Source organism: Dryobates pubescens, chromosome 20 (genome assembly GCF_014839835.1).
Source record: "Dryobates pubescens isolate bDryPub1 chromosome 20, bDryPub1.pri, whole genome shotgun sequence".
NCBI classification, from domain to species: Eukaryota; Metazoa; Chordata; class Aves; order Piciformes; family Picidae; genus Dryobates; species Dryobates pubescens.
In genome coordinates this window covers 4,030,125-4,055,448 of record NC_071631.1, presented here as the reverse complement: position 1 = coordinate 4,055,448, position 25,324 = coordinate 4,030,125, and the positions used below count along the sequence as shown (strand labels likewise).

Below are 25,324 nucleotides of genomic sequence, written 5' to 3'. Positions count from 1 at the left end.
TTGTTTCCTTTTCCTTTGGCAGCTACTCATGTGCCTCCTGTGATGGCCAAACAAACACCTTCTGGCCAAAGCCTGGGCCTCCTGCTCAAGTAGGCCAAGTCCTGCTGCTGACATCACTGCCCACAGGAGCTGGAGATGCAGTCAGTCTGTTCTCCCAGTTTCCTGCAGAGCTCTGGACGGAGTGGCCAGCAGCTATGGGACAACCCTGAGAGCAGCACTATTACTTCACTGTGTCCCGAATTGCCCGGGGTGATTTCTAAGAGCTCACATAAGAAACTGGCCAGGCTGGACTGGGGCTACCCCCAGCCATGAAAGCTCAGGCAGCAGGTTTCACAGAGAGGCCAGAGACAGGCCTGGGGCTGGAGCACTGGTAGGGGACCTGCAGGGCCTGGCCCCCCTGGGTTCCTTCAGCAGGGGTGGCCGGGAAGCAGGACTGGCCCGGAGAGGTTCCATTGTGAGGCAGAGCCCAACGCGCCGGGAACCGCGGGCGGGGGAGGGGTCAGGGGCTCGGCGGGGCGGGGTCTCTGGGGGTGGGGCAGCCGTCTGTCCTCCAATCACGATGCGTTCGAATCTCCCGCGTGCCCACCAACCCGCTAAGGTTTAGCGCAGGCCGTAACGGCAGCCAATTGGCGGAGCGAATCATCCCACCTCAGCCAATCAGCCTTCGTTTTCTGCGGCTTAATCATCTCCGCTTCTGAGCCAATCAAAATTTGCCGCAGATATTGCCCCGCCCAGTCTCCTGGCTCTTCCCCAATCACGGCTGCCGCTGGCTCAGACGGCCAATCAGCACCTCCCCTTCCCCGGGGGCTGGCGGCGGCGGGGGGCGGTGGCGGCGCGTGCGTCACTTCCGTTGTCAGGTGGCCGCCGCCGCGCAGCGGAGCGGAGGCCGCGGCCGGGCGTGGGGCTGCGGGACGCGCCGGCGGCCGCGCCGGCCCCGGGGCCATGGGTGAGCGGGGCCGGGTGAACCGGGGCCGTGGGTGAGTGGGGACAGGCGAGGCGGACCCCGGTCCCGCTGTGTGAGAGGGTGGGCGGCCCGGACACCGTGGCCGTGAAGCGCCGCCGACAGCCCCGGCCGTGTGGGGCCGGGCCGGACGCTGTGGGAGCCGCTTCCTTCTTACTCACGCTGCGGCGGGCCCTGGTGGAGGCTTCGCCGCCTGGTCCTGGGCTGGTAGCCTGCGGGTGCCCTCTGGGGCAGCGTTCTCACGGTGGTCAGAAGCGGCTGGCAGTGCAGCGGCCGGCCCGGCGGAGCTCACCCGCTGCCGGCAGCTCAGCAGGGGCCTGGCTGAAGCTCCTAGACCTGCCGGTGGCCATGGCCATGCCGCTCCTCGTACCGGTGTGATGGCAGGGAACTGACCTGAGGACCTCCGGGCTCTCCGGGAGGCCGTTCCCCAGTCGCTGTGCGTGCTGCCGGTGCACCGGCCGCTTCTCGGTGGAGGGTGGGATGTGGAGTACAGGGGCCGGGTTTAGAACTATCGCTTGGTAAAAATCCTGTGTCATTCTGTGGCCCGTGACGGCGCCGGTGCGGTTCGGGCTTTATTGACAGCAGAGCCTTTTCTGCAGCACTCTGGCAGGCCCGGGACTCGCTGAGGGAGCTCCCGGCTGGGTTTGATGCTGATTTTGCTTTCAGTCTGGGCAGGAGTTTCTTATTTTAGTAGTTTCGGAGCTCAGTGCTGAGGAGGAGCCTCGTGTGTGCCTCAGCAGTGAGTAGTCACAGGCTGCACCTCCAAGAGTGAGTAAGAGCAGAAAGTATTGCAGCCAGAGCCAGCTCCAGAGACCTGCCCTGGCCTCCCTGTGCCAGCTCCCCAGAGGAAGATAAAGAAGCCTCTTCTCTGGGATCTTCTGCCTGGCTCTGGTACCTGTTGGCTCCAGCTGTAGCCTTTGGGAGCTTCATTGCCACAACATGTGAGCACTGAAGGTCTTGCATGCTGCTGTTGGAGTGAGCTGGTGGCAGGGTGGATTTGCCCTGCTGCTTTTCCCTCTGTCATGGGGCATTTGGGGCTTGTCTTGTTTCTGGCCAGCTGCTTCCTCCTCCTGCCATGGCTGAGTGGGACAATGTGCTGCTCTGGTGCTGATGATTTGTTCTTTGCTGGTTTACAGGCTTAATCTGTAGGCTTCTTACATGCTGTTGTCTCTGGGGTGCTAGTCACCCCAGGCTCTGCTCCCTGGATGGAGTCCTGTCTCCAGAGGGAGGTGAAGAAGCTGTAACAGAGGCCAGTGCCTGGTGTGGTGGGGCTGAGCTGCTGCCTGCCTGCTGTGGGACAAGTGTCTCTGGGGCAGAAGGGGGACACAGGTTGGGTGTGAGTGAAGGGTGTTGGGGTTTGCAGGGTGCCTGTAATTAGAGGGATGGGGCAGAGGAAGGCTCAACCTGCTGGCCAGCAGAGGTGATCGGGCTGCAGGATGTGTGTCCCCAGTGCTGGAGTGTTTGTGCTGCATCCTGTGATTGCTTCTCCGTGACATCCACGCTGGTGGTTTGGCCACATAATCACTTTGCTTAAAAGCACCCTGGTGTTCAGCTGCTTTTTACACTGGGGATATTACAGCATCCTCTCAGAATCAGAGGGAAGCCCTGCGGGCACTTAACTGCTCTTTGGTTAAGGACAGCCCTATTGATTGCCGCTGTGCTTAGCCCAAGTCAGCGCTGTGGTATCTACCTGCAGAGACTCGGGGTGCTCCAGCGTGTGCCTTGCTGCTGCTGGGAGCTCCCCAGCTGGGAGAGCCAAGGAGTCTCCATGCCTGTTGTGATTTTTATGGGAAATGGTCTGGGGTGGGTTTTTGTTGCCAGTCATGACACATGTGTGGACTCAGGGTGTCTGCCAGTCTGCTTTCGTGAGCCGGGCGGCGGTGACGTTAGCCCGGCAGCGTGCGTAGGTAACTCAGATGTGTTTCTCTCTATCTAGTGAGGGTAGGTGAGCAGATTAAAAACAGCAGCCACACCTCACTGTGAGGAAAGTGTCAGCACGTGTGTGAGTCATGCAGCGATCTTTGTGCGCAGTGAGGAAAGTCCTGCTGCAGTGGGTTTATGGACTACCCAGTGTACATAGCAACAGGAGCCGTAAACCAGGAGTAAAACCTCCTGGCACTAGCCCACGCCTCCCCCGTGCTGGCTTTCAAGGCTGTGACTGCCTGCTTCTCGGGAGCAGCCTGGGGTCAGGAGCTCGGTGCTGAGCGAGTGGTGCAGTCTCGGGGGCTGCAGTTGGGTTCCCAGGCTGCTCTTCCCCTGCTGGCGTCCCCAGCGTGAGGCTCTTGGGTTGGAGCAGGGATTTTTCCTGGTGGATGTGGCTGGTGCTTCGGCACGAAAGGGTTAAGCTGAAGTTGGTGTTTATGTAACCAAAGAGGGAACTCCCAGAGATGAGTCCTTGGCTATCTCATGTGTTGATGCATCAGAAGGGTTTGAAGAAAGCCCAGCTTGTTGCTTGCTTGCACTGTAATTATGTTGCTGGAATCCTATGCCTCAGAGTTTCCCTGGCTGTGGGGGGCAGGCACGGGGGGGGGGGGGGGAGGGGGCTGGGGGGGACGAGCAGGAAGGAATTTGCTTTCCCTGGTGTCTGACTTGGCCTGTGGGAGCCTTTTTTGTCCTTGAGAAGTTGGAGGTTGTTCATAGTTAGGTGTGAGCTGCAGGCAAGTTGTCCTAGGGACCCTTTCAGACCTGTGGCTCCTCAGGTGCTGGCTGTGCTATGCCCACATGCCCAGGACGACTCTAACTGGCAGGCTGGGCTGAGGAGGAAGCTTTTCTAGTTGGTGGCTCCAGCAGGGGCTGCTGGGCACACTGCTGTCTCCCAGCCTGTGGCACACGGCAAGGTCCTGTTGCACCATGTGCCTGCCACCGGCATGAGTGCCCAGCCCCTTGCCATTCTTCCTTCTCTTTTGGTCAGAGAAACTTTGTCCCTGGTTCTGAGCAAACTTCTCATTTGGGGAAGGAGCTCGAAAGAGCCTTTGCATGTTTCCAAGAAATCTCTGAGTCAGGGCTCCTCTGTTTCTGGAGAAGACTTCCCCTCCCGGAAGGAGCAGTGCAGGGGCTGCACTGGTAGCTCTGAGTCATCAATGGGCTTTGGGTTTTATTGTCAGTCTCTTACAGAGTGGTTAAACGTCCAGAGCCTCTCTGGAGTTAATGTTCCTGGGCCGTGACCGTACCGTGGTGCTTGGCCACCCCTCCTGCCCCTGCTGCGGCAGTTCCTCCTTCCCGCACTCCTGCCTTGCCCGGGATCTGCCCAGCAGACCTTCCCTGCAATCCCCCAGCAGCGATTCCTCCACACACCTGCCTACTCCCAACTCCGCCTCTTCCCGGGGAAGCTTTTCCAATGGGAATGGAGGCTCTGGGAGCGCCGATGACTCGGGTCTGAGCTGTCCGGGTTTGCCCAGCGTGTGGCAGTGCTCCAGGGCTGCTGCTCCTCGCAGCGACACCGACCTGCTTCTTCCTAAGCTGGGAAGCTGGACCGTGAGTTTTACTCACTTCATCTTCATGGAGGTTTTTAGGTCATGTCCAACATTGCTTCTCCTGAGCTGGAATTTGCCACGAGCCAGGCCTAAATGTGAACCTTGATTAATCATTGCTGATAAGTCCTGTTAATTAGATGGTTAGAAGGTGCTGCCTGATGCTGTTCATTTGAATCAATATTTCTTAGCTCCATTTTTGCAAAGGCTGAGCCTGTGCTGGCTGGGAGCAGAGTGGACAGGGTGAGTGGGACACAAACCTGTGGACTGGGGCTGCTTCATCCCAAAGGCTGTAGTGCTTTGGCTCCAGAAAAGAAAGCTGGGCAGACGGGATGCTGCTGCTGCATTGGGTGGTCAGCCTTCTCCTGTCTGGGGTGGGAGATGGATAATGCACAAGCAGGGACCAACAGCACTTCCCTGAGCCATGGGTGGATTTTGGGTGCTGGCAGCAGGGTGAGTGGGACCAGCCACAGCAGAGCTCTTTCAGGAGCCCAAGTGCTGCTCCTGCATAGGCAGGTTTCCTTCAACAGTGTGAGCTCCTTGCTGAATCAGGAGCTTGTCCTCAACAGCCCTGAACTTCTAACAGATGCTGGTGGGCTCCCTCATCTGCTGCTGGTTCCCAGCTCATCCCATCACCATACGTGCAGGGATCAGAGCAGGACACCTTTGGGGCTGCCAGATGGCAGCCTAGAAAGTGTAAATATTGCCCAGCTCATTTTGTCCCCTGGTTGCAAGATAAACCAACTGAAAGTAGTGTGGAGGTTCTATCAGCTGCTCCAGTGACTTAACTTGTTTCTGTGCTGCTGAGTAATCCTCTGCACGCCCCAAAGGTACCTTTTTTTTTTTCCCCCTTTTTTCTTTCCTGCTTCAGCTCTTAGCTGTGGCTGCTGGACTGCAGGACCTGCCAGCTCTTTAATCTGAGATGAAAAGGTCCATTTCCTCCTCTCCTGTTTGCCTTTGTTGTTATGCTGGGCACCGGAGCCCTGTGCAGTAATTCAGGGGATTAGACAATTTCCTTAAGCTACGTCATTCAAAGATGTCACATAGAGGGCTCCTAATGATTTGATTAATAATTCTATCAAAGTCCCAGCTAGCACTGTAAGAAGCTTCAGATGCTTGCCCTGGAAGATGTTTGATTTATTGCCCACATCACATTAAAGCCCTTGAGTAATGGATTTGATGAATTTCATGGTCTGTGTGTGACCGTCTTTGTCACAGCTGCCACAGTTTGGGGTTTGGAGGAGGGGACAGTGCCCCCCCCCACATCAGTACCTAAGGCTGGAGTTGTTTAAGGGGTAGGTGGGTTTGTTGGGGCTCTTTGCAGACGTCTCAGATGCTCTCTTGAGGCTGTCACATTGATTCAGCACATGTGGCTCGTGGGACAGGACGCCCACGGGACTGGGTCCTGCCCCAGGTCTGAACACCAAGGGCTGCTGTGGCCTCATGTTTCTGCTTACAGCTGTGGAATCATTTAAAGCCATCCAGTTCGTTATGGCTTTTGTCTGAAACGTTTCAAGCTTGTTCTTGCAGGATGTAGCTCAGCTGCTGGTCTCTGAGCACTACCAGCTCTGCGTGAAGCTTGAGGCTTTGTCTCAGCCCAGCTCAAGCCAAGATTAAATGAGTTTGCAGGTGGAAAACACCTGCTGGCTCCTCAGGGAGAGGCCTCCTGCACTGCTGCTCTTGGCTTGTTTTCCTTAAACCCTGTCTCAAGGTCCTGTTCTTAGCCCTGTGCCTAGTGGATGCCATTCATTCTGCAGGAGGCTTGCACAAGGAGGTCTGTGCCCTTTTGACCAGTTTCTTTGCTCTGCTTGGAGTTGCACAACATGCAGAAAAGGCAACAGCCTTCCTGCTTTTTCACAGCAGCTGCCACCACTTTTCTCCTCTTTGCTCTTGGACCTTCCTTTGCCTTTTGCAGAAACTGTCCTGTTCAAGTCCTTCTCCCTGGGGGTGTTCAAGGCCAGGTTGGAGCAGGTGATCTCTGAGGTCCCTTCCATTCTGTGATGGTGGTGGAGTCCAAACTTCAAGTATTAACTCTCACCACGATTAAAAACTGCTCCCAGTGGTGAAGGCTCTGTTGTGGTCCTGTTGCTAACTTGGGTTTATGTAAGCTCCTGTTAAAAAGGGGCCTGCTAGGACCACGTGGTGGCGGTTCCAGGGGAGATGATGTTTGTTTCGGCTCTGAGAGTGTCTCACATCACTAAATGCCTCTGGAGGTTGCTGATGCTGGTGTTTGTCTCACTGTGCAGGGCCATATGATTCTGTGATTCTATGCTTGTGAAGGGCACATGACCTGTGGGGAGAGGAGGGAGCATGGCTGGTTTGGTCTGCAGGGGAAGAGGCTGAGGGGGGACCTCCTTGCTCTCAACCTGAGGGAAGCTTGGAGTGAGGAGGGGACCACCCTTGTCTCCTTGGTGGCAAGCAACAGAACTAGAGGAAATGGTTACAAGCTGCACCAGGGGAGGTTTAGGCTGGATATCAGGAAGTATTTCTTCACTGAAGGGGTTCTCAGGCATTGGAATGGTCTGTCCAGGGCCGTGGTGGAGTCATCGTTCCCAGGGGTGTTCAACCCGTGTGTGGACCAGGTGCTCACGGACATGGTTTAGTGTCATCCCCTCAGTGCTGGTTCAGGGGTTGGACTGGATGATCTTTGAGATCTCTTCCAACCAGCTCTATTCTGTGAAAAGGGGCCTGCTAGGAGCATGTGGTGGAGGTTCCAGCGGAGACGACGTTTGTTTCGGCTCCGGGAGTCTGCCTCCATCACAACGCGCCTCTGGAGGTGGTTGATGCTTGTGTTTGTCTCGCTGTGCTGGGCCATGTGTCTGTGACTCTTTGGGGGAGTGAACTCCAAGAGCCCTTTAACTCCCTCACGTGAGGCCAGGAGCTTCGGGCCTGCTGTGAGCCAAGCCCGAGAGCGCTGTCTGCGGCTGCAGGAGCTCGGTGCACTCCACGTTATCGTAATCACAATAATCCAGACCCGCAGCATCAAGTGTATCTCGTTTCACATTGCAGAGCCCTCGACCTTTCGACCATCCAGCCTTCTCCAGGGTGATGACTCCTCTCTCCTGAGACGTGTGGAAACCTAGTTTGGAAGAAGAGTAAAGATAGAGTTGATGCTGAACTACGTGAGTGCTCCGATTATTTTGTTTACGATAACGCCGTTTGCACCAGCCATTCCTCCAGCCTGCCTTGCACAACAGGCATGAGCTCAGAGTTTCTGTGCAGTGGGGTTTCTCCAGTGGAGCTGTTACTCATCCCTTTCCAGCAGGGAGGAGGAGGATGGTGGTGGTGGTGGTGTCGCAAAGACTGGAGAATCTTATAAGGCGCAATCAAATCTTAGGTCAGGGAGGCAGAACGAGCAGCTCGAGGAGCACACGTGGCTCAGGACTTTGTGCTGCTCATCCAGCTGGGCCTGGCAGGGCTGGTCTGAGAGCTGAAGGGTGGTGGAAGTCAGCAGTGCAGGGCTGCAAAGCCTGCTTGCAAGGCTTCTGCCCTTATCTCTTGCTATCTCTGATCTCAGCGACAGGTACTGCTGGACGGATTAATGCGGTGAGCTCACCCTTGTGTCCACAGAGAGGGTGGGACTGCCAGAGGGTGAGCTTCATTCACAGCCTGGTGATTTATCAGTCTCTTGCCTGGTGAGACACTGGGACTCTTTACAAACAAATAACAACCACCCCAAAGGATCTTCCCACTCTCCTGCTGCCTAAACTCTTTGGGAAGAGCACCAGAACTTAGTTTGGACTTGCTCAGAGTAGAGAAGTTCCTCCTCTCCCCTACACACCCCTCCAAAACACAATCTCTGAAATGTTAGAGCACAAGCATTTCATGTCTAGAGGGTTGTGAAAGCACTTCCAAACTGTTTTTTACGAGATAAAGGTGAGGAGGAGGTGTGCTGGGAGCAAGGCATGAGTTTGCTGGAGCTGATGTAAGCTTGCAGTGAGCGTGCAGTGTGTGAAGCCTGGTAGCAAGCACCAGAGGTTCTTTGCCTGCTAAACTGAACCCAGGGTTTCCTTTGGGGAAGAAGTTTTAGTCAGAGGTTTGAATTATAAGTAGGAGTTAGCCAAGCTTCTGGTTGGTTGTGCTGACCTGTAGTGGTGTGTGGACCTTGAGGAACTAATGTGGATGCAAAGTGAGAGATTCACACTTAGGAGGTGAAGTTGTTCTTCATGTGGAGCGGTGGTGCAAGGGCCCACACTTGCTGGCACCACAGTGCCTCCTGCCACTGGAACATCCCTTGAAGGCAGGTAAAATAGAGTGGCAATTCCAAACAAATCACCAACTCCTGCATGTGCAGGCTGCAGTGAGAGAGCTTTGCCTGTTGGACTCCAAATTTCAGCTGCATTGGATGTAGGCAGATAGAGTGAAAAGGTTAGAGCTGGAGAGGTGCAAAGAGAGAGGAGGGCTGAGTTTAAAACCAACTTTTTTGAGAACTCATTCTCAGATGAACTGAATCTCACCAGAAGTGGCATATTTTGTCTTCTGGGCTCTTGCTGGAAAAAGTGAAAGGTGTTGCTCATTTTTGTGGTCAGTGAGCTTTGTGTGCTCCTGGCTGAGCCTTCCCAGTGAAGTGGGTGAGCTGGCTGCCGTGCCTGGGGGGACACCCTCTGTGCCCACCAGAGCCCATGGCCTGGATGAGGAGGAGCCATCCACCCAGAGGGATCTCTTGGGGCATTTGGCTTGCAGAGCCTCTTTGGAATATGCTAATTTGCAAACTTGTTTTTGCTGTTAAACCAAGCTTTAATGGGTTTGACTTGTTCCCACTATGTCTCTCAAACAACTGTGGCAGGAAACGCTGCTGTGAATAAGGAGACTGATTTATCCCTTCAGAAACACACCCAAGGCTCCAGCCCACACCTGGGCTCTCAGCAGTGCGCCATGGCTTGCTGTAGACACACAAGTAGGCAGAGACACCAGCGAGGCAGTGGGCGAAAGGCTTCCAGTATAAAATGAAGGCTGGCAGGAGAAACTGAACTCAGCTGCTCATCATCTCTGATCTCCTTTCTCTTTCAAGAGCCGAGGATGAAGCGGCGAGCATCAGACAGAGGAGCTGGGGAAACATCCACTAAGGCAAAAGCTCTTTGTGCAGGGATTTCTGGAAACAATGCCAAGAGAGCTGGCCCTTTCATACTAGGTAAGCAGGGAGGGTTTTCCTCAGGTTTCAAGGGAGCTGCTGACTGCAAAACTGAACAGCAAAGGTGCCATGAGATGAGGCAAAGCAGATGTGTCATTTAGTGTCTCGGCTCAGAGGGCAGCAGCCCTTGGAGCTTCTGCAGCCAGACAAGCCAAGGCTGTGTAAGGAAGGGACAGCCTCTGCTCACTAGTGCCCTGGGATAGGACAAGGGGCAATGGGTGGAAACTACAGCACAGGAAGTTCCACCTCGACACAAGGAAGAACTTCCTCACTGTGAGGGTCATAGAGCACTGGAGCAGGCTGCCCAGAGGGGTTGTGGAGTCTCCTTCTCTGGAGGCTTTGCAGCCCTGTCTGGATGTGTGACCTGTGCTGGATTCTATGGTCCTGCTCTGGCAGGGGGGTTGGACTCAAAGGTCTCCAGAGGTCCCTTCCAACCCCTAACATCCTGTGATCCTGTGAAGAGTGGCACAGCAAGGCAGGCTGGGCTCTGGAGAGAAACAGGAGCCTTGGCTTTTGCCTGGGCTTTGGGGCTTTTTTCTTTTTTGAAAGTCCCTTCTTAAACTTTGTTAAAGAACAAATTCATTCAGGGGGCTTTTGGTTAAAGCTCCAAGGAGTTGTCAGCCCTGCTTGCCTGGAATATGGAATGGCTTGGGTGGAAAGGAACCTTTAAAATTCATCTAGTCCACCCCCCTCTGCAGTCAGCAGGGACATCTGCAACTGCTCAGAGCCCCAGACAACCTGACCTGGTTTGGTTCCAGAGATCCCCAAGGCATCTCCCACCTCTCTGGCCAACCTGGGCCAGGTTCTCACCACCCTCTCTGTAAAACATTTCTTCTCTCCAGTCTGCATCTCCCTCCTACAATTTAAAACCATCAACCCTTGTCCTGCCACAGCAGGCTGTGCTCAAACCTCTGTCCCCAGCTTTTTTTTTTCAGAGACTCCTTTAAATACTGGAAGGCCACAAGAAGTTGATTTTTTCCCAGTGAATTCCAGTGAGAAGAAGATCATAGAATCACAGAATGGTTTGGTTTGGAGGGGACCTTAAAGCTCATCGAGATCCATGGTGTCAGATCAACCTGTGGGCAGCTTAACAACACACTAGTGGTCTTTGTAAGCAGGGTGTGCCAAGGCAAGACCACTCTGCCAGCTTTTGAGAGCTGCTGGAGTGGCTGTTAGTTGAGAGCCACTTACATAAACAGTCAGCCCATGATGGACTTCAGGGTGGGAACCAGTGGATCATCAATGGGGAGCTGATGGATTTAAACTGAGGAGCGGAGGCTGTGTGTTAACTGGAGATTTGGCCTGCTCTTGTGTACCTGAGCTGAGGTGCAGCTGGCTTCAGAGAGGTGTGGTAGCTGCAGTTGGCCATGGGTGTTGCCAGTAAAAGCTGGCATGGTTCAGGCATGCAGAAATGGGAAGCTTTCAGACAGCTGTGCCACGTGTGGGCTTGGGTAAAGGTTTTCTCTGGTGAACAAATGAAACTTTGTCCCCCCCCCCCAAAAAAAAGTTTCAGAGCTTTTTTTTTTTCTCTCTCTTTTTTTTTTTTTTCCAGCTGGTAATTTGTGGAAAGGTTCTGAGTCTGCTTGGAAAAACAAAAAGGGAGCTTAGTTTAAACTGATGTCAAGTGCGTGACACTTGGTACTGATGTAACCCAGAGTTAGTCACTGCTGCTTGAAGGCAAACAAGTCTGTTTTTGCTTTGTGCTCTTAGGTCCACGTTTAGGTAACTCCCCTGTGCCAAGTATTGTTCAGTGTTTGGCAAGAAAAGATGGGACTGATGACTTCTACCAGCTAAAGGTAAGCAATCCGCAGAGCTTCCAGGTCCTCAGGGCTTCTCTAACTTCAGCTCTAGGGACAGCAGCGCTGGCAGCCAGTGGTGTGGGCTTGAACCAGTGTGCAGTGCTGCCAGATGTGGATCTGGTGGTGAGGTTAACCCTGAGATGAGGCCTCTGTGCCAGCTGTGCTGCTGCCTGGAGTCCTCTGATGTGTCCCATTGTGCCCAAAATGGGGGTGGATTCAATAGAGGAAACCACCTGGGGGGAGCCACCTGAGCAGCTTTTCTGTGCTGATGGAGCTCCTGCTGTGCGCTGTGTACAGAAGGGAGTTCAGGCAGGCTTGTGGCAAGTGTGCTGCATCAGCTGGTAAGCAAGTGTGAATACCTACAATGAGAGAGATTTGCAGGCATTTGGGTTTTTCTGGGAACTATAGAGGTCTTTTCCCTTTTCCTGAAGATTCTCACCTTAGAAGAAAGGGGTGACAAAGGAATAGAAACACAGGAGGAACGACAGGGTAAGATGCTGCTGCACACGGAGTACTCTCTGCTTTCCCTGCTCCACAACCAGGAAGGAGTGGTGCATCATCACGGGCTCTTCCAGGTAGGACTGCTCAGTGCCCAGGCTGGGAGAGTGCCAGGGCTCCAGCTGCTTGTGTTCCATGTACAGTTTGTGCTGAGCCTGTTCTGGTGCCTGCAGAATTGGCAGCACACCCCTGAGGTTAACCACTGCTGCTTCAGACAAGCACGTTGGTGGCAGAGGCTTTTGGGAGTCAAGGGGATGTGACAGGGTTGGGGGTTTGGGAAATGTGAGAGCATACAGAGGTGGGACAGACACTCAGCAGTGTCCCTTTCAAACAGGATGAGAGCTGCTGCACTGGCTAATAGAGCAGCCTTGAGAGCTGAGTTGGTGCTCTCCAGTCTCTGTAGTGCTTGGTGATGACTCCTATGAGGGGACAGATTGCCAAGAAACTGTGAGCAGGTTAGAACAGTCCAGGTGCCCATCAGGGCTGTGTTAACAGCTTCAGAGCTGATTCAGGCTGTGATGGACTGATAGGAGTCCCTGGTTTGGATGCTGGTGGTGCTGTGCTTGCTGGTTACATTTTGTCAACACTTTTCACTTGAGGCCATCTGGACTACCTCTTAAACAAGCCAAATGCCCAACTCAGCTGTGTGCTGTTTAATAGCTGTGGAAGAACTGTTAATTGTCTTAAGATTTCTGTTCTGCTTAATAACCTCCTGGATCCCCAGTGTTGAGAGTCTGTACCTCTGTACAGCCTCCCTGGGTTTTAGCTGAAGGTGAAGAGGCTGGAGAAGAGAAGGCTCTGAGAAGACCTAATTGTAGCCTGCCAGTGTCTGCAAGGAAGCTGGAGAGGGACATTTTAGGGTGTCAGGGAGTGATAGGACTGGTGGGGATGGAGCAAAACTAGAAATGGGGAGATTCAGATTGGATGGTAGGAAGTAGTTCTTCCCCATGAGGGTGGTGAGACACTGGCACAGGTTGCCCAGGGAGGTAGTGGAAGCCTCATCCCTGGAGGTTTTTGAGGCCAGGCTGGATGTGGCTCTGAGCAACCTGCTGTGGTGTGAGGTGTCCCTGCCCATGGCAGGGGGGTTGGAACTGGCTGATCCTTGAGGTCCCTTCCAGCCCTGACAATTCTAATGATTTTTTGTGTCTGGATGTGTATAAAGGTTATCAGTGCTGCCATGCACAGCTGGCCAACCAGCACAGACTTCAAGGGCTTCTTCAAGCAAAGATCTTCTATCATAGAATTGTTTGGTTGGAAAAGACCTCTGGGATCATTGAGCACAAGCATGGACTTAACACCACCATGGCCATTAAGCCATGTCCCGAAGTGCCACGTCCACACCTTTCTTCAGCACCTCCAGGGATGGTGACTCCATCAATCTTCTTTCTGAAACTCCAGCTGGGTGCAAAGATCAAGCACTGGGATTGCATTTGCTGGTTTTGGGATTTCCCCCCCACCAAGCAGTCATTCACTCTTCAGTGCTCTGTGTGTCAGAAGATTTGCCCTGAGAGCTCCCCCAAACCACCTCTCCTTTGTTTGCCTCCCCGCAGGACCGAGCCTGTGAAATTATAGAGGACCTGGAAGCCAACAGAATGGTCAGGAAGATGAAGAAGCGGATTTGTCTGGTGTTAGACTGTCTCTGTGCTCATGATTTCAGTGACAAAACAGCAGATCTGATCAACCTGCAGCATTATGTCATTAAGGAGAAGAGGCTGAGCGAGCGGGAGACCGTGGTGATATTTTACGACGTGGTACGAGTGGTAGAAGCATTACATAAGGTAAGACCTTTGGTACTGCTTGCTGTGCTGCAAGCTTCCCCTTTCCCACGCTGGGATCTTGTACAAGTTCCCTGTGCAGGCAGTAGAGGCAAGGTGGCAGAGGATGGAAGTTTCAGCTGTTTTCCCCAGAGCGGTGTTCTGTGTAAGACCTCGTGCCCCAAGCCAGAAAAGAGCTTTCCCCTCCCTGCAGGGTTCTGGGTGATAACGTGGGGTTTGTTGACTGTGGAGAGGGGCCAGCTGGACAAAGAGCAGATCAGGTGAAGCACAGTGTTCCTGACCTCAGAAAGGGCAGTCCAAGAGGGGAGCAGAGGCTAATCAAATGCAGGAAACACTTCAAGCTATTTCCTTTCGCGGCAAAATAAATCACAACGGAAGAATTGATTTCTGAGGCCAGAGCCTCCAGTTACAAGCTGGAGATCAATGAGCTAGGAATTACTGCAACAGAAATAGATTCTGATGGTGTTTGGCTGCTTACCCTGTGAGGAGGGACACTCCTCCTTCCTTGGCAGAGCAGGGAAGCAGATTGCTTGTAAGGGGATGTCCATCACAGTGATCTTACTGGGCCTGGGCACTTAAGTTTCAGGTCTTACTTTCAGTCAGTCTGTCTTTGTGTTCAAAGATTTGCTTGTTCTGACCAGAACCAGAGAGTGAAGTGCACAAAGTACCTGGATCAACCATGAAACCTTGAGCTGGGTTGTCTCTGAGAATGCAGATGATGGGATGTCAGGATACTGGGTGCTTCTGCCCAGGTACCAGATTTGCACTGCTGTAACAAAGGTGCTTCTGCTCATGGGACACTCTTCTGTCTTTTACAGAAAAATATTGTGCACAGAGACTTGAAACTAGGAAACATGGTGCTAAACAAAAGGTAAGTCTGCTGAGGAGCTGCTGCTCTGGCAGCTGCCTGATGTTCCTTCCCTGAAGCAGGTTTCTGTTAGAAACCACAGGCAGCACTTGTTGGGAGAAGGGTGAGGGAGCTGGCAGCAGGCTGTGTGAAAACACAGACTCAAAAAAATCTAGTTAGGAGTTCACCTCCAAACATGAACTGAGCCCAACCTAGAGAGCTCACTCTTCCACCAAGCTTAGTGACTCCCATGGCAGCACTTCTTTTGGGTTCTGAGAATGAACTTTTTGTAGTAACTCAGAAGCCTGCAAGAGCAATTTATGTATGTGTAAAAGAATGAAAATGTGGTGCTGCTCCCAGCCTTCCCTTTCCAGCCTGCTCAAAGGATCCCCAGTGCTGCAGCCTGGGCCATAAGCAGAGCAGTGTTAAATCTTTTGGCTGTGGCACTGCTGTGTTTTTGCTAGCTGTAAAATATTTACTTATCTAAACAAAAGTCCCTCTGTCTGGCCTGTGTTTGTGCCTGAAACAGCTTCCTTGTTCCCATCCACTGCTTTGCTGCAGGCCTCAGTTTATGATGCCCTCATGTCCGGGAAGCTGCAGGCGCAGAGGGGGCAGCCCTCAGGGAGGCATCAGTGGGGCACTGAGCTCACCCCCAGCAGAGGTAGCTGCTGGCAGTGGCTGCTTTGGTTGGTGCCTCCTTGGAGTTTTTTTTTGTTGTCTTGGGTTATGTTGTTACTTAGTTGGCAAGTTGGGATGCTCTGCTGTGTCCCTCGGTGCATTGCTGCCTAAATATTTAACACCAGCTCTAGGAAGCAGTGGAATTCATCCCTTTCACACTGTCTGGGTTTCTGTGGAATGAATAACATTGGAAGGCTTTAGGTCTGCAGCCATCCAGGGTCTGTGCAGAGCACACAGATTCACTCTTCTTCCTGCTTTCTCCCAGTGCTGTTTGAAAGCACAGATTTTAACCTGTGGAGGTTGAACTTCTTAGTTCACACACAGCAGCTGGTGGCTTTCAGGACCACTTGTGAAACTGGTGCCCCCAAAAACCATTCTAAACATTTTACATCCTTGCTAAGGAGCTGCTTTAAGATAAACCTCTTCTGCTGCTTTGATTCTCCTTGCAGACAAAGGTTCCTGCTTTAAAGGATCCACCCAGAGCTTCCCTTCTTTTCTGGGCGAGGTGGAGCATCCTGCTGGTGCTCAAGGCCCCCCCTGCAGCAGGAAGGGAGAGGTGTTTGGAGCTCTGAGCATGCCTGCCCAAGGCAGTTTTGCTATGACGTGCTCTGTTTTGGCTTTTTACTAGCAAGACCATCAGCTTTGGTGAGGCAGATCTGTAGCCTCTCCAGCAGTGAGTCATGTGGAAGGGTGGGTGAGGCACAAGAATAGATCACCATGGAGAGGACCAGGCATAGGGCTGAGCAGAATTGTTTGTTCTGTTCCAACAGCTGAGCCAGGTCTGCTCTCTTGGCATGGGCTGAAGGTAGCTGTGCAGCACTGCAGAGTCCTGACCAGGCCCATGCCACCCCAGGCTGGTGAGGAGTCCTCAGATGCTGTTCCCTGCAAGATGCAGACCTTAAAGCCTCCCAGGGTTTCCAATTAGCCACTGCAGCAGCTGGGTGATTACAGATTAGATCAGATTTCAGTGACTAAATAAAACCAAGCAACCCTGAACGTTTTGGTGTCCTTCAGAGCACTCAGCCTTGGAGGTCTCCCACAAATCCTGCAGATTGTTTTTCAGCAGGGATGCCTCCTGACAGTTGAAGCTAACACTTCTTAAACACAAGTCTGTCTTTCTTAATAATCAGCTCTCCCTTGCCAGCCCACACTTGGTTTTATTTCACTTGTCTGTTAGGTTTGCTGGCAATACTTTTTGGTTATTTTGACTGATTTAATTCATGCTCTCAGGCTCCAGTTGTGTAATGCTGTGCAAGAATATAGACAGCTTCTAGACAGTGCTTTCCTCTTCAGTCAAAGCCTTAGGTTGTTTGTTAAAATTCAAACTGTCTGAGGGAATGGAAGATTAGGCAGAAATTCTTTGCAGTGAGGGTGGTGAGACACTGGAACAGATTGCCCTCTCCCCTGCCAGGTTGAATGAGGCCTTGAGCAACCTGGGGTAGTGGGAGGTGGCCTTGCCCATGACAGGGGTTGGAACTGGATGATCTTTAAGGTCCTTTCCAACCCAAACCATTCTGTGAATCTATGAATGAAATGGGACTGTAATCTTGTAATGAACTAATTTCCCTGCAAAAATGCATGAATTGGAGCTGGCAGTGCCATAGGGGAGTGGGGAAATCTTAGTACAGCTGTGTACCTGCACTCTCCCCTCACCTGAGGGGAGAATCTGTGGATATTGCTTAGACTTTCTCTGTTCCATGCACTTGTGGGTGAAGCAGTCCTGCAGAGCAGGTGACACTGCCACCAGAGCCCCCCTGTGGGACTGGTGGGCAACACAAAAGCAGTTCATTGATCAAAGCTCCCTGCAGCTCATCTGCCCATGGTGCATAGCAGGCAGGGATGGGGCTGACCTTCTGCAGGGGGCTGACCTTCAACCTCCAGAAAACATTGTGTGGAGAAGATGCCTTTGGAGGTGGCAGCTGGGAAGTGCAGGGGAGAGTAAACAGCTCAAATAAACTTCACTTTGTTAACACTGACACCCAGCAACGGTCAGCAGGCACAGAGGTGCAGATCCTGGTGCTGGGATGCTGGCCAGAAGGTGGCTGCATGGCTGAGGGCAGGTTACTGAGCACCCTGTGCTGACAGCCACACGTGCACCTGCTGCTCAGGTTGAGCATAGACATTGTCCATGGCTAGGAGAGAGAGTCCTCATGCCCCTGGTAAGAGTCTTGCCAGCCCTGCTGACAGCTGTGGACCCCCTGCAGCTGATCTCTGCTTGTCCTTCCCAGCCAGCCCCACGGACACGCAGCTGTGTTTGGTGCCGTCTGGCTCAGCTGGTGCTGTCTGGCTCTTGCTGACTGATGCCTTCTGATTCTCCCCAGGACTCATCGGATAACCATAACCAACTTCTGTCTGGGGAAGCACCTGGTGAGTGAGGATGACCTGCTGAAGGACCAGCGTGGCAGCCCTGCCTACATCAGCCCGGACGTGCTCAGCGGTAGGCAGCCCCTGGGTGGGAGCTCACAGCCTCACACTGCCTGCACTTCTCTCTGCCTCTTGACAATAAATGGAAACCACTTTAGTCCTGTTCCACTCTGTAACCCTCCTTCTGTGAGAGCCTCTTAATTAGGGTCCAGTTATGAGACTTGGTCTGGTTTTGTTCCAACTGGGAGAGTATGGAGGGAAGGAGCAAGTTCAGCTTCAGGCCAGGCTGCCCTTCGAAGCCAGTGTAAAACTTCTGCCTGTTCCTAAATCCATTTGACTGCAGACAAGATTTTGCTCCCCATGTCTGAATCTTCTTCCTGAGGCTTCTCTTAAGCTGCAGGTAAATCCCTCAGCTGGGTCCAAATCCCACCATAATGTCAGCTTGTTCCAGGCTGGACACAGAGGAGCAGTTGCTGCAGCTGCTGCTTGCTTCCAGAGGGGAACTATTGACCTTCTGGGCTGACTGAGAGGAGTTACTTAAGGAATGATCACAGCAGGCCAGACCAGCAGTCTGCTGGGGCTGTGTCCTGTCTCCAGCAGTCTGCCCTGTGCCTTGTCTCCAGCAGAGGCCTCAAGCAGAAGTCTGGCCAAGAACAGCTCTGTCTAATGTCCTTCTGCCTTTTAACTGTTTGCAGTGCACAGAAACATGTAGCTTCAGGAGGGTTCTCTTCAGTGAGGTGTCTGTCATGCTGCTAAGCTTTGTGTTGGCAAGAGCTGAGCAGGCTGGGGGTGTCCTAAGGCTTTTGCCAGGGCAGTGACTAGGGCTTTGTTTGGGGGATTTGGGTTTTTTTCTGGAGATTTTCTTGCTCTCATCCAGGTGAACTTGACTAGAGTGGTGAAAGGTGCATTTACACTTGAAGCATCTCTCCAGAAGTTACATTGTGGAACACAGATAAAATTCCCTCTGCAGTCCAGGATCACTCCTAATGCATCCCACCTGCTAAGGGTCATCTGTCTGCAGGGCCACACTTTTGGATGGCTGGAAACTGCCTAAACCTGTGGTCAGCAGATCAGCCCCAGCTGTTCTCTGGGCAGGTTGGCAGCAGGTTAGGCAGCACCACTCTGCTGTGCACCAGAATCCCTGCCCAGCTGTTGTGTTCATAACATCTGGAATACTGAAGACACCCCTGAAGCTTTGACTTAGTCACTTATGGTATCTTGAGCTACTGTAGATCAGAAATGTCCTCAGAGGGAGCACTTCTGGATGTTTCCAGACCTAGTGGGCTCCCCTCAGTGTCTGTTGTCAGGTTCACAAGCAGCAGCCACACGTAGCTGAGCTCTTCCCTCAGGATCTGCCAGGCAGGTTTGAGGCTGCTTCTCTCCTGGGCAGGACCAAGCCAGGAAGGGAGCTGAGGCAGGCAGGGAGGTGAGAGGGTTTTTTTGCAAGCCTTTCCTGTTCTGCAGGATATCCTGAGGCCCCTGTGAGCAGATGGATGATATGAGCCAACTGCTCTGCAGGAGCTTGGAGCAGTTGCAGCTCAAGTGGCTGGTGTCTGGTAAGGGCTGCGTGGAGCTGCTCCTTCCTGCCGGTCCAGGGTGCTGCTCCCTCCTGGACTCTGGCCAGCACAGCTCAGCTGCAGGCACTGTGGTTCTTCCAAGGGCAGTGGGGTTGACTGGCCTGTCTGCAGGTCACACAGGCACAGGACAAGCCACCTTTGACTCCTACAGCTGAGGCTGTTCAAGACCCTGCAAAGCTCAGCCCTAGTCCCAGGTTCCTGCTGCAGCCCCTCCTGGCCTGCCCTTGGGCTACCATCGCAATGTGCTCCAGCTCTGATGTCTCTCTGAAAAGCCCTTTGCAGCCCCAGCCTGGGCTCTTAGAAACACTCTCCCAAAACGGTTCAGGCTGCAGCTCCCCTCTGAGCATTGAGGGAGGTGTTACTTGAGGGCATTCCAGGCTTCAGCACCTCCTTCAGACTGAGCATCCCTCTGTCTGTGCTGCCGATGCTCCTGCGAGAGGAAGCGAAAGACGCCTGAAGGCTTAATCACTGCTTTGGGTCTCCAGGAGAAGCTGTCTTCTGCTGAGGGATGGCTGCTGAAATGTCACTGCAGGAAAGGCTGGAGGAGGAGGAGGGAGAGGTGCCTTTTCTTTTTTTTGAGCACATAAAGCAAAGAATAATTAGTGCAAATAACAAATGCTGCAGCAGTGACTCACCCTGTGAGTCAGAGGAAGTCATTGCCTCAGCCCTGTGCTGTGCTGCAGCGCTGGAGATTCGCTCTGTGACCCTCACCCGCGTGCTGCTTGTGGCTGTATCCTCTCAGCAAAGGGGCTTCAAACCAGCATGGCCTTTGAGCAGCTTCCAGGGTGTGCTGGGCTGCAGCAGCTCTTAGGAATGCCTCCATGCAGGGGAGGCACCATCCTGCTCCTTCCATGGCTCCCCGGAGGCTCCAGTGCCACAGGCTGGATTCATCCCGGAGGCAGAGTCCCATCAGGATGGGCTCAGGCTGAGCTGGGCGTGGAGAGTCTTAGTTTGTGCTTCCACACAGACCTTCCTGTGGAGCAGGGACTGGCTTGAGTCTTGGGCCACTCTCCACCAGAAGAACACTAAATCTTCCTGGGCTTGCTTTCCTGCCTCCCCCTGCCTTGTGCTCACTGCCCCTTAAATTCTTGTCTCCTTTGGCTTGGACTTGCAGCAAGGCCCATCTGTGGAGACTGCAAGGCTCAGTGGCTGCCAGCAGTGTGCAGGGAAGGGGAAGAGGAGGGAGGTGGGAGCTCTAGCACAGCTCACAGCAGCTCTGGTTACCTGATGCTCTTGGAGCACAGCAAGGGCATTCTCTGTAGCAAAGGGCAGACCCCTGTGGAGATGAGCAGTGTGATTATTTGCAGTGAGGACACCTTGGAAAGGTCAGGCCCCAGGATCAGCACAGGCTGGGTGTGAAAGGATTGAGAGCAGCCCTATGGAGAAGGATTCAGGGTTGCTGGTGGGGTGAAAAGCTGGACAAGAGCCAGCACTGAGTGCTGCCAGCCCTGTCCCAGCCTGTCCTGGGCTGATCCCTAGCAATGTGGGCAGCAGGGGCAGGGAGGAGATTCTGCCCCTCTGCTGTGCTCTGCTGAGACTCCCTCTGCAGTGCTGGGGCCAGCTCTGGAGCCCACAGCACAGACAGGGACCTGTTGGAGTGGGGCCAGAGGAGGCCACAGCAATACTGGGAGAGCTGGAAGCCCTCTGCTGTGAGCCCAGGCTGAGAGAGTTGGGGCTGTTCAATATGGAAAAAAGAAGGCTCCAGAGAGACCTTCTGGTGGCTTAAAGGGGCCAGTCAGAAAGCTGGGGACAGACTTCTGAGCAGGGCCTTTGGTGACAGAGCAAGGGGTGATGGTTTGAAACGAAAAGAGGGAGATCCTGACTGGAGACAAGGAAGAAATGTTTATGTTGAGGGTGGTGAGACGCTGGCCCAGGTTGCCCAGAGAGGTGGGAGGTGGCCCATCCCTGGAACCAATCCAGGTCAGGTTGTCTGGGGCTGTGAGCAACCTGCTCTAGTTGCAGCTGTCCCTGCTGGCTGCAGGAGGGTTGGACTGGGTGACCTTGAAGGGTCCCTTCCCACCCAAACCAGTCTGTGGCTCCATAAAGAGGCTCTGAGTGCTCTGCAGTCGGAGGCCTCGGGGGTGTCGATTCCTGCTCAAAGAATCGTGGCAGAGATTGCTTCAGAGCCTGTGGTGGTGGTGCTGGTGGGCTGGAGGGATGAGCAGTGTCACAGAGCCTGTCCCTCTCGTGTCTCCTTGCCCCAGGGCGGCCATACCGGGGGAAGCCCAGCGACATGTGGGCGCTGGGCGTGGTGCTCTTCACCATGCTCTACGGCCAGTTCCCCTTCTACGACAGCATACCTCAGGAGCTCTTCCGCAAGATCAAGGCTGCAGAGTACACCATCCCTGAGTGAGTATGGCCTGGGGAGCCTCTGGGGGGCGCTGCTCTGGGCCTTACCGGCAGAGCTGGGGCTTCGCGCCGGCCCGAGGGTTGCAGCGGTGATGACAACACAGGTTGCATGCAGTAGGCGCCGTGGATTCAGAGTGGTTTGGGTTGGAAGGGACTGTAAAGGTCATCTGCTTCCAACCACCCTGCCACGAGCAGGGGCACCTCCTACTAGCCCAGGTTGCTCAAGGCCTCATCCAGCGTGGCCTTGAACACCACCTCCAAGGAGGGGACATCCACAACCTCCTTGTGCAACCTGTTCTGGTGCCTCATCACCTTTGCTGTAAAGAATTTCTTCCCAATATCCAATCTAAACCTCCCTTTCTCAAGCTTCAATCCATTCCTTCTCATCCTGGGATCATCCCAGGTTTGGATTGAAGGGCTGGAGAGCAGCTCTGTGGAGAAGGACTTGGGGGTGAAAAGCTGGATGTGAGCCAGCATAGGAGGTGGTAACAGAGCTGGGAAAGGCCTTAAGCTGCAGGGCCAGGGAATCAACCTCCTGGATAATTCTGAAGTCTCTTGGTCAGAGCAATGCTGGCTCCTCTGGTTCCTGACCATCCTGCTGCTGCCTCTGCCTCACCACCTTCTCTCCCCCAGGGATGGCAGGGTCTCAGAGAACACTGTGTGCTTGATCCGAAAGCTGCTGGTCCTGGACCCGCAGCAGCGCCTGACAGCTTCTGAAGTGCTGGACTCCCTCAGCTCCATCATAGCTTCGTGGTAGGTTTGAGAGGAAAGAGGAGGAAATGGCTTCTCTGGCCTCAGGCTGTGTTGTTCCAGCTGTGGCCAGCAGACTGCTGCCAGCAGGAGACCAGGGGAGGCTCTGAGATGACAAAAAGTTCTTTGAACCACTGGTGTCTGCTGGTGGCCACAACCAGAGTGGCCTGGGTGATGTTTGTTGTGACCAAAGCTGGGCTCTGTAAAGCAGTGACATGAGAGCAGTGCTGGGGTACAGGAGGCTGTGCCCTTGTGCTCCCCAGACTGGATTTCTAAATATAAAGTCCAAGGGTCAGGAGTAGCTGATGTGGACAAAGAGCTGCAGTCAAACACAGTCACTTCCTACCAGCTTGGGATTAGCTCTGCATTGTCCCTTACATGGAAGCAGGACGAGAGGGGAAGAGCAGGAGATGCTGTACAGGTGGGAACATGCAGAGTGGGAGGTGCCTTTTGAGGGGAACTCTGACTCCAGGTCTGGCATGAACCACCTGGGATGAGATTCCAGTAGCCCACTCCAGAGCTGGATGCTGGTGTTTGCTCTGTGCAGGCTTCTCTGGCCAGCCCTGTGACCTTCTGTCCGTGCAGCACAGCGTGTCTGGGCCAAGTTCTTGTGCTGCCTGTTGAGTCAGCAGGGAGCTCTGTGAGTTTTGGAGCTGTGACTGTTTTCTCTCCTACCTATGCAGGAGCTCTGGAGCTCCACATCCTGTTTAAAATGGAAAATAAAGCAGCTCTGGGGTTCTGACATGATTTCATGGCAGGGCAATTGAGTTTGGAGAGGTTTCCTTCAGCAGCAGTAGCTGGAGTGGCACCCAGACAGTGCTGTGCCACACTTGGGTGCCCAGCTGTGGCTGGCCAGGTGGGATTGCCCTGGCCAGGGGGTGGGGTGAGGGTGGGTGAGCTGGGGCCATGCCTCAGGTCCCTGACGCTGTGCTGTTCCCACAGGCAGTCCATGTCCTCGCTGAGTGGCCCTTTGCAAGTGGTGCCAGACATCGATGACCAAGTGGCCAACCCTGAAAACCCTCAGGAGGTAGGTTCTCCTGGGCCAACCCTGAAAACCCTCAGGAGGTAGGTTCTCCTGGGCCACCCCTGAAAACCCTCAGGAGGTAGGTTCTCCTCCTTTCCATGGAGCTGATTCTCCATGCTGCTGTGCCAAGTCTGCCATGGAAAGAGCTGGCAGCCCCTAAGCTGGCAAGGGTGGTGAGGACCCAGCTGTGGCTGCTGGTCTGTAAGGCAGCTGAGTCCATCCCCACCTTGTGCAGCAGAAGGAAAGGATGATGCTGCTGGGACCTGAGGTCACATCCAGCTGGAAGGGAGCTCGCTGGCCCCGGGGCTGGCTGGGGGCACACTTGTCCCTCACACACAGCCCAGAGCTCCCTGTGCTGGGACAGCTGGGAGGAGGCTACACTGCTGGCCCTGGCTCCCCAGTGAGTTCTGTGGTGGGAACAAACATCCTGTGCTCTTGCCAGCACATTTGGTGTTGGAAGTGAGGGCTGGTGACCTCACTGCCTGGGGACAGCCTTGGTGGAGCTCATGGCTGTGATGTTGCAGTTGGTGTTGCCATCAGAGATCCGCCCCCCCGCACCCTGGGGCTTGTGAGAGCTGGAGCCAGGCAGCTGCAGCCCCTGAATGTCTGCTGAGATTGGGATGAGCTGCATCAGGATAGAGCCACTGAGGTTTCCAGACCTCTGCATCTGGTGGCACTGGGGAGCTCTTCCTGTTCATCTGGCAGCAGGTCCTGCTCCTGCACCAAGATCTTACTATCCCGTGGTAGCTTGGGACCATCGGAGGGGAGCTGTGGGACCATGGCCCTGACAAGGTGGTGCTCTCCCTCCGCGGGGGCCGCCTCTCCCTCCGCGGGGGCCGCCTCTCCCTCCGCGGGGGCCGCCTCTCCCTCCGCGGGGGCCGCCTCTCCCTCCGCGGGGCCGCCTCTCCCTCCGCGGGGGCCGCCTCTCCCTCCGCGGGGGCCGCCTCTCCCTCCGCGGGGGCCGCCTCTCCCTCCGCGGGGGCCGCCTCTCCCTCCGCGGGGGCCGCCTCTCCCTCCGCGGGGGCCGCCTCTCCCTCCGCGGGGGCCGCCTCTCCCTCCGCGGGGGCCGCCTCTCCCTCCGCGGGGGCCGCCTCTCCCTCCGCGGGGGCCGCCTCTCCCTCCGCGGGGGCCGCCTCTCCCTCCGCGGGGGCCGCCTCTCCCTCCGCGGGGCCGCCTCTCCGGCCCTGACAAGGTGGTTCCCTGGCAGGTGAAGGTGACGGAGGAGTGCTCGCAGTACGAGTTCGAGAACTACATGAGGCAGCAGCTGCTCTTGGCTGAGGAGAAGAACACCTTGCATGAGGCCAAGAGCTTCCTGCAGAAGCGGCAGTTCGGGAACATCCCTCCCGTGCGGCGCCTGGGCCACGACGCGCAGCCCATGAACCCTTTGGACGCAGCCATCCTGGCCCAGAGGTACCTTCGGAAGTAGCTGCCCCGCGGGAGCGCGAGCACCGCCCTGGAGTCTGCCTTCTCACGTCGCCTACTACTACAGCTCAACAGCAATACCAATGTCCCGTGGGGGAGAGCCACGTAGCAGTCCTCAGCTCTGCCCGGGGACACTCACCACTCGCTCTGGAGGGAGAAGACTTTTTGGTGGTTCTTTTGGGTTTTGTTCTTCAGAAGCTACTTTTGGAAGCAGCAGCAGCAGCAGCCTCTTGGCATCTTCTGGAATCTTGGGTTTTGGTTTTGGTTTTGTTGGGGTTGGTTTTTTTTTTTTTTTAGGTTTATTTTTGGTTTTTAAATCGAAGCCTAGATGACTAATCTGCTTTTAATCATGACTGTAATCTACCTCTCTTTGTCTTTTTAACCATGCTGTTCTCTGGATCGAGCAAAGCCTGTGGGAAAGGAGAAGACTACCAAGGGTTTGAAGCTGGTTCCCTGGCAGGCGTGGAGGCCGCCGCGAGCCGGCCGCCGGCGTTCGCTCCGTGTGGTTTGAATAAGCTGAGATTTACCTGGGGAGGGCTTCTGGAATGGGAAGAGTTTTCTTGAAACCTCCCCCACTTCCCTTCATCTGCACCCACTCTCTCTCTGTCCTTCCTGTGCCCCCTGGCTTGGCTGTCGCCTCACCTGTGGCGGCCGCCTGTGGGCTGCGGCCCCGAGGCCT

General features: G+C 54.5%; 1 protein-coding gene across 1 annotated transcript; it reads left to right on the top strand.

Moving 5' to 3' along the window:
* Nucleotides 1–866: 866 nt before the first annotated feature.
* On the top strand, nucleotides 867–24,918 carry STK40 (serine/threonine kinase 40). The gene is made up of 11 exons (XM_054170646.1): nucleotides 867–946; nucleotides 9,443–9,562; nucleotides 11,273–11,358; nucleotides 11,793–11,936; nucleotides 13,410–13,637; nucleotides 14,453–14,505; nucleotides 17,481–17,596; nucleotides 21,305–21,449; nucleotides 22,083–22,202; nucleotides 23,142–23,226; nucleotides 24,431–24,918. The coding sequence occupies exons 1-11, from the start codon at nucleotides 943–945 to the stop codon at nucleotides 24,647–24,649; spliced, it is 1,320 nt and encodes a 439-aa protein (XP_054026621.1). The 5' UTR covers nucleotides 867–942; the 3' UTR covers nucleotides 24,650–24,918.
* Nucleotides 24,919–25,324: the final 406 nt, after the last annotated feature.

What these genes read in the sequence shown, in the direction of transcription:
- STK40 (XM_054170646.1), top strand. An exon ending in TGGTAGAAGCATTACATAAG is followed by an intron (nt 13,638 to 14,452) that starts GTAAGACCTTTG and finishes TGTCTTTTACAG; the next exon opens with AAAAATATTGTGCACAGAGA. An exon ending in GCAGAGTACACCATCCCTGA is followed by an intron (nt 21,450 to 22,082) that starts GTGAGTATGGCC and finishes TCTCTCCCCCAG; the next exon opens with GGATGGCAGGGTCTCAGAGA.